Source organism: Hibiscus syriacus, unplaced genomic scaffold (assembly GCF_006381635.1).
Source record: "Hibiscus syriacus cultivar Baekdansim isolate YM2019G1 unplaced genomic scaffold, ASM638163v2 tig00112988_pilon, whole genome shotgun sequence".
Classification (NCBI taxonomy): domain Eukaryota; kingdom Viridiplantae; phylum Streptophyta; class Magnoliopsida; order Malvales; family Malvaceae; genus Hibiscus; species Hibiscus syriacus.
Window position 1 is genome coordinate 528,211 of NW_024063432.1, and position 8,622 is coordinate 536,832.

General features: G+C 36.4%; 1 protein-coding gene across 2 annotated transcripts in view; it reads right to left on the reverse strand.

The window, feature by feature from the left end:
- Positions 1–5,131, reverse strand: part of LOC120185025 (HEAT repeat-containing protein 6) — a 41,387-nt gene extending 36,256 nt beyond the window's left edge. For both annotated transcript variants that reach the window (XM_039189360.1, XM_039189361.1), the window contains exons 1-7: positions 4,886–5,131; positions 4,702–4,797; positions 4,457–4,614; positions 4,093–4,366; positions 3,950–4,017; positions 3,705–3,774; positions 3,243–3,608 (exon numbers count right to left, since the gene is read on the reverse strand). In XM_039189360.1, the coding sequence (XP_039045291.1) occupies positions 3,243–3,608; positions 3,705–3,774; positions 3,950–4,017; positions 4,093–4,366; positions 4,457–4,614; positions 4,702–4,797; positions 4,886–5,062 (1,209 nt within the window). In that variant the 5' untranslated portion in view covers positions 5,063–5,131. The remainder of the gene's footprint in view (positions 1–3,242; positions 3,609–3,704; positions 3,775–3,949; positions 4,018–4,092; positions 4,367–4,456; positions 4,615–4,701; positions 4,798–4,885) is intronic.
- Between the last annotated feature and the right edge of the window lie 3,491 nt (positions 5,132–8,622).

Consider the following 8,622-nt stretch of genomic DNA (forward strand, 5'->3'; position numbering starts at 1 on the left):
CTTATCCTAAGGCAACATTACTATTATAATTATATAATATTTCAATGATAAAAAATTATTATAATTATAAAAATAGTTATATAATTCTTATTTATCTATATATTTAATATCTTTTTATATCTTAATTACATTTTTTCTATTCTTTTTTTGATAAGAATACATTTTTTCTATTCTATTAATTCTATTAATTAATTTGTTTTGACAAATGAGTCGGTTGCTTTGTATTATTGCAAAAAGAAAGAAAATAACATTGGTATGCCCGGGACAATAACTGTACCCCAAAAAACTGAAGCAGGCAGAATAATAAAGAAAACAGAAACTGTAGGGGAGCAATAACTTAGATTAATTTATTATATTATAGGTTATCATAACATAAAGACAAAGAAGGGTGTGGGAATAAGGCGGAACTAATATATTATAATTAATTTATTATATTATAGAGCAAAAGAACTAAAAAGGGTAAGCAAAAGATTAGAAAAAAGGTGAAATGCATAAAGCGCAGAAGTGGCACCAGCCTGGCGCTTCACCAAAAAGCTTCAAAAGCAGTGCGCCTATGTGAGCTTCCTGTATGCCGCTCTGCCTTTATCTTTCAAGGCGTTTTCCGATGCGCTCATAAGCACCTTGCGCCTAGGCACGCTTTTTAGATTTACAATTACCTTTCCCATTCATGGCCAGAAAGAATCTATGAAATGTCAGTATGTCACCAAGCAAGCAGTGCCATTCCACCAAATTTTTTTTTTAAATAGAAGATTAGGCCTCATTAAAAACCCCCTTCTTACCCTCCATGTTACGAAAATAACATGAAGGGCATTGGAAGGAGGAAAAGAGTGCCTATAATTTTATTAATCTGAAGAATAATACACTGCCACCCCTAACAACAAACTTAATACCTTCCCACAAAAACATAAGACTTAAAAACCACCTGCTGAAAAACCTTAACACTAATTACATAAGACTGGAAACAAAATCCCTTCTAAAAAGAAGGGAATCCACCCTCTAACATCCCACAAACAAAGCCAAAAAATCAACCTATACCATCTTTAGCTAATCTATCCGCTTCCCAGTTGGTAGCCCTCAAGATAAGCCTTAACAAAATATCCTTCCCTTCCTTAAAAGAGACGATCTCCTTCACCAAGGATTGGAACATAGGGTTGCTTAATTCCGGATTTTTGATCCACTTCACCGCGACACTTGAATCCGATTCTAAAATAATCCTCTGATTAAGATCCAAACATGAATCATTAAGCATACTCAGCCCCCTCTTTATCGCCAAAAGTTTTGCCAAAATCAGAAGACCACCCCTAACCTTTTCAGAAAACCAGTGAATCATCACACCACTACTATCCCTAATCAGACCTCCTATACCACCTTTATTCCAGCCCTTCACCATTGCTCCATCAACATTGATCTTTAAGAACCCATCTGGAGCAGGAACCCAGCAAGTGGGTTAGGATCTTCCTTTCTTCTGTCTATCAACCGAATCAGCAAGAGTAAGGTCACCCACTAATGAGTCAAAAGGGATATGCATGTCAAAACTAGCAGCAAACCAAGACAGGATTCTAAAGCAAGCAATAAAGAACAACCTCACCACATCCAACTTTTCCTTCTTAAAAATAACCTCATTCCTGCTTTTCCATATCGTCCACAATACAGCCCTTGGTATGAATTTCCAAATACAAGAATTCAGAAGTAGATCATCCCACTGAAAAATACAGTCTAATATGTTATTTGGAATAATCCAAGAAATGTTCCACAAATTTGAGAATCTAGCCCACAGTCCCCAAGTTACCTCACAATGCAGGAAAAGATGTGAAATTGTTTCCCCAAAACTGCCACACAACAGACATAAGGGATCTTCAATCCCGACCACTCCACGCTTCAACAATTCCTCCTTAACCGCCACTCTCTGATGAACAACTTGCCATAAGAAGGTTTCAACACAGGGAGGTGGTATCCCCACCCAAATATTCCTATCCCAAAAATCCTGATTCCCCTCAATACTGACCGAGTCAAGAAAATTCTTAATACAAGAATTAGTAGAGAAGCAGCCCTCTCCATTCCCTAACCAAATCCAGCAATCTTCCTCATCATGAGACAATTCCTTAACCATTGCTCAATCTCCCAGTCCAGCAGATTCCTTCTCATTTGAATATCCCACACCCAGCCTGCAGCATTATTCGCCCTAAACTCCACCACTTTACCCATTTTATTAATCGAAAGAGCATATAGTCTAGGGAACAAATCTTTAAGGGGGACTTCTCCCAACCAAACATCATTCCAAAAAACCACAGAGTGACCGTTACTAGCTTTCAACCGCAAATTACTCCTAATATAATCCCCAAACCCATCATTAGAAAAGAAGTTATTAATTACTCCTCTCCAAATCCAAGAGGCACGAGCCGTCCAAGTATTCTCCAACATTTTGCAACTCGGGTCCAAGTTGTTCACACAACAAAATAAAAAAAAATAAAGATATTCAGCATCAAAGGGTTGATGGCACCAATACACGTTAGTTTATCCCAAGAGTATAAGCAATATCACGACAAAAAAATAAATACCATTACCAACAAAATGCTACAAAAGGTAGAGGACAATCTAGATAATTGTTTAGAACCCAATAAAAAACAGTTGGATACTTGAGAAATTCCAGCATCAACATAAATGATAGGTCTTTACAGAAAAGCTGAAGACCCTTGTAAATGGTGAGGAAAGACTTAAGAATGTACTAATAAAATATTTAGGATGTTTAAAACAGCATTTTGTTTAATTTTATGAACATGGAGCGCAACTAACTGTATAAACCAATTTAAGTTGACTTCCAACCTAATTATTTACAGACATAACAAATCCTAAATGCACGGAATGATGGAATATCAAATCAAACAAATAATACAAACAATAAAAAAAATATCCTTCGATGCCATACCAATGACCAATGTTGATTTCATAGTAATCCTTCAATTCATATGATTAATCAGAAAATTCAAAATTTAGAATACAGATTCCAGTTCTAAAAGACTTGGTTTACACGGTCATATTGTATGACCAAGGTTCTGATATCATGCTGTGTCATGAGTATTCCCTCTAATTCCCTGATCATAAACAGACCAGTCAAATTTAAAAAACTGTCAAAATTCAATATGGAATACCAAAAACCACATCAAACAAGGCACATAAACATTTAGGGAACCTAAGAATCAAAACTTAGCCACACCTAAATATGAATGGTGTTCTAGTATTACCTGTACACAAACAATGGCAGATACTCTAATCTTTGAGCAGCGAGAACCATTAATATCTTTGAGTGATCCATCACTGTCACTGTAATCAGAATCTGATGATGTAACATCAGCCATAGAAGAAATATGATCAGAAGAACCCTGAAGATACAAAGATTTAGCCTGCCTAGCATTTAAACTCTCCTTTTTGCGCAAGTGTGGCGGCCTATATGGTGTATTATTTGTCCTTTTAGGCTCTTCTACAGTCAACTTAAAACTCGGAAAAACAGATTCTTTATCCTTGGAACTGCCCGCAGCACATGTGAGTTGGGTTCCACTAGTAAGGCCATAAACGAAAAACATTCGCAAGTATGCGACAAAACTAGACACCTGAAGCACATTAATATTACACACTCATGAAGTAGAAAAAAAAAAGTTAACATTTATAATTAAACTTATGGCCCTGAGTTGTGATGATTTGCTTACATGTTCAGAAATAGAACCTTTAGGATCCATAAGAACCAAATGAAGGCAATGCAGAAGAGATGCATAAAACCTGTACACAACAAGAACTCTTGTCAGTTAATTCTTGAAAGAGCAATATCTAATATTTTGTTTTTTCAATTTCTATTCATGGGTAAGGAAAGCATGGGAGGAAAGATCGATATCTAATTTTATGTTTTTTCAATTTCTCTTCATGGGCAAGGAAAGCATGGGAGGAAAGATCATACCTTGACATGATAATTTCTTCCACGACCAAATTCTTGGAGGCTAATAAGTCCATCAACTTCCTAAAAACCTAATTTATAAAATAAAAATAATCAACTTTAGCAACATGTTTACAGATGTCATCAAAGCCAAGTAGAGGACTTACCTGAATAGTTGATTGCCAAATATCAATTGGAAAAGAAGAACCGGTCCTTGAATATAGTTCTCCAAGCATAGTAAAGGAAGCAGTTTGAACTTCCCATAAACTACCATTTCGTGGTAATTTCTTCCCCATTTCAATAGCACTCTTTTGATTGCCGCTTGAAGAATACAAGGAGATTACATTCATATGCATACGTGCAATGATGTGGAGAACAACATTTACCAACTGAATATCATCTTGCAGAGAGAATTTTCGTTGGTTTTCACCAACAAGATGTCTGGGGATTAAAAAGAACGCCACTGAATTTGAGCAAGCATAAAAAATGAAAATAAAAATGCATAACAAAAGGAAGTGAAATTGAAAGAACCTGAGAGTTTCCAAGCATTCCAAAACTGGTTTATACAAAGAAGCAGTGGAGGTTTCTTTGGAAAGAAAATAATCCATTAGTTTGGTGAGGGAATCAAGAAGCAAAAACCAAGACGAGGAATTGATATCGAGAGGAACTCGATGACTAAGATCATGGATCTGGGGCAAACAATGATATGATTAGTTACTATATAACATATAAAAGAATAAGAAAAACAAGAACAAGAGTGATTGAAGCTCAAATACCAATCGGCAAGTGTTTGAAAATGTAGGGACCAAATCGTGTTGAAATTGGCATGCATTGGCAACAAGCTGGACGAGAAATAACAGATCGGAAGTCACCTGAAACCAAAATTCGAAATGCATTGTCATTCAATGAAAAAGTAAGAGTACAAGAAAACGGTGGCGTTTAGGGAAACAATGAAGACACCTCGTGGGCAGGGAGGTCGGAGGCGGCGGAGATGAAAGAAGAGTGAGCGTCCGAGAAGATTAGGGATTGTAAAAGATGAGGGATGGAAGGAGGGTTCGTTAGGGTTTCGTCTCTCAGAGTGAGAAATGCCGTTCTCCATGACCTCACCGCCGTCACTGACGATGATGATGCCGCCATTGACGGTGTCTCCGCCTGGAATTGGTCCGCAAAAGATCGTTCAAGAACCGAATACTACACGCTTGATTATGTAGCACGTCGTGGTAATTGGACTGCGGGCCGCCCAATGCAATCAGCCTAACGTAAGTAAAAGCTCAATAAGGCTTGTTTTTTGGCCCAATAGTGCGTTTAGATTAAAATTAGGGTTTTACCCTTCCTCAACTTTAAATTCGGGATCTATGACATTTGTTGCAGTGTCGGGCAAACTCGTCACCTGGAGGTGACGAGTTCTTTGAAATATGTTTTTTTAATTAACTCGGATGAGTGGGTCCTATGTGAGCCATTAATTTATGTTTTTAAGCAGACTCGTCACGTTAAGGTGACGAGTCCAAAAACAATTTTTTATTATAGACAAAAATTAAATTATAAATTAAAAAAGGGTAACTTGTCACCTCAAGATGACGAGTTCCTTCGAGTTCAAAAAACTAGCCGTTTTGTAGTCGTTGGTTAACTAGCAGCTACTACAGTGGTGACGAGTTCCAATATATTTTTGCATTATAGTCGTTGGAATTGGGGCTATAAAAAGGGGTTTAGGGTTTTGATTTTACATTAAACCCTAAATCTAAAAAATTATGAAAACCCTACTTTATGTGAAAAATCCCAAAAAATGACTTCCCGAACAGACATGTTGCGCCTTGACAACGTCCATATTTCATCGATTGAACTCCATCCGAAAGAAGAACGGAGTATTCATTAGCACGAGATGACTTCAAAAGATCAGCATCAGCGGATGTTGATATATCTTCAGCAATCCAGTCTATTTTCATCCATATTTGTGTGTGGCTTCAAGGTGTACATGGCGTTGATTAAGGCTCTGATCGAACGTCGTCGGCCCAAGATACACACTTTTCATTTCCTGAGTGGAGAAGTGACGATTACTTTGGAAGATGTCGCTGAACAACCTGGTGTTCCTGTGAATGGAGCTCCTGTGGTGAGGCAGAACAATTACGACACCAAGACGTTGATATATCAAATTTTGGGAATGTTGACACCATCCGAGTTCATCGATGGCTATGGGGTACGGATGACGTGGTTGGAGTCTGAATTCCAAGTGATGGTCGACTCTTTCGAGGACGAGGTTATTTTTTAGTCCCGAGCATATCTTCTCAAACTGATCGGAGGGGAATTATTACTGGATAAATCTGGTAATTTGGCGCACACTCAGTATCTTTGAATAATAAATGACTTCGTTGAGTGTTGCAAAACCAGTTGATGCTAGACGATTTTAGCATTTATGTACCGGGAGCTTTGCAAGGCTGCAATTGTCGAGCAGGGTAGAAAAGCTAATGTAGCAGGCTTTCTAATATTGCTACAATCTTAGGTTTAGTATCGGTTCTCGTTTTTTACACGGATTACAATAGCCCCAATAGAGTTTCCTCTTGGTGGAAAGTAATTTTTAACTTCTTTTTAAATTTGATTAACTTAATTAATTTTTTTATTTGTTTTTAGTTTTTTCTATTTTTAAATATTTTAGATGACGCCATAAAATAACTGAGACGAAGTTGTCGGGTGCAACTGCAAAAAATATACGGATAAGGAACGACATCGCTGGTCAATATACGGTATACATTTGTTCTTTTATTATTTTTTTAAAAAAAATTAAACTTTATATATATATTAACTTTGATATGTAATATTTACAATTTTTTTGGCTTTCGTATATTGACAACGATATCTACTGATTATTGCCGCCGTAATTTTTTGAAGGGTTCGATTTATGGTGTGTTACGACACTATTATTACATTTTGTGATTGTTGAGTGGTATGATACTGATAGAGTACTGTGACAGTATGCATCGCATCAGCCGATTTCTATGCAAATCATTGAGATGGACACGCTCCATAGAATTGATATATGTGGGAAACATATCAAAAATTGGTTGGCGAAGCAAGGTTACTACATCGAGCTATAGAATCAGAGTCACCTATCGCTCCCCCGCGTTATGAGATTACACCGATGGACCTAAATTTCAACCATTCTTTTTATCTTCGAAATTACAAAGCAAATGGAAAACCATATCTCACAACACCACAATAGAGGGGATAATGGAAACAACATCAGGCCAGATTCCCTAAGTCCAAGAAGAAATCATCGACGTCTTCTTCTTCTACTTCAATATCTGCAGCTGAAGATTACTATTATGCATCTCAGGCTAGTTTTTGTTTCTATCATACTTCAACTAAGACTCAGCTGACTTGGGTTGGAGGTTCATGGGATACAATGCAACACACTAAAACATTTTCGATAGAGCATGTGGATGAAGGTGAATGAGATCATATTCTATATGGTCAACAACATAGCCGCCAAGTCGATTCAGTAACAGTAATGATTACGTCAAATACCATAAGTTCATCATCGTATTTCAAAGGTGGATCTCAGAGTGTGTTAAGTACACCTCCTCAACAAGATGAAGATGACGACGACAATGACGATCAAGGTCGACGACCCATGTGTACTCGACGAGCCGTGAGCTCATTTAAAAGGTGTATATGATTGAAAGGAATAAGTATCTGGAAATATATCTTCTTCTTCTTCTTCTTTAGCTAAGCCGTGAGCTCATTTAAAAGGTGAGTTTCTTACAAGTTGGTTGTTTCTTTAATTTTAAGTTTGGTTTTTGGTCTTTGGGTGTTACATAAGTTTAAGGAAAGCTTAAGGTTACTAAAAACTCAAAGATGGATAAGTTATGAGAGATTGAATAAGGAGTTTTTAAGTGAATTGTTGAGAGAGAGTTTGTAAATGAAATTGGAAGTCATATTTGACTTGTCATCATTTAGAATAAGAGATTTAAGTGGTAAAAAAGGATTAAAAATCAATTTGAATTATTGGTATGATTTTTGGTTCTAATTGTTCTTTGGGAATTTTGGATGTTTAAGTGTGTTAAAGAGTTGTAAGTTAGTATTTATAAGTATGTTATGGTTTAAAGGTTTGAAAGTGGTTAAAAGTAAGGGTTATGGTTGGGTTTAGTAAAATTTTGAAATGGAAAAGGTGATTTCTTGGTAAGGGGTATCGGTACTAGATGAACAGTACCGATACTCCAAAGTAAAAATAAGAGATTTTGGGTTTGGGTATCGATACTAGATGAACAGTATCGATACCATAATACCAAAAGTTGATAAATCCTTCATATAATATCGATACTGAAGTAGTAATATCGATACCAACGTTTAAGTATCGGTACTATTTTTAGATTCGAAATCCAGAATGTTAAGAGGGTATCGATACTAAAGTGTAGTATCGATACCACAGTAAAGAAGTATCGGTATTGTACCTTGGGTACCGATACTATTCATATGGAATTGGTGAATTAAATGTTTTGTTTAGCTTATGATAATAAGAATTGATTATAATGATGAATTTCGATATTCATATTGATCATATATTTGTGTAGATATCAAACGAAAGCAAGTATCGGACGAGTCAACGACATAAGATTGATCAAGTGAGTGATAAGAGTTATAAGTGTTGCTTTGACTAGTGAGGCCAATGTGAGTGCATACTATTAGGTATACAATTTTTTATG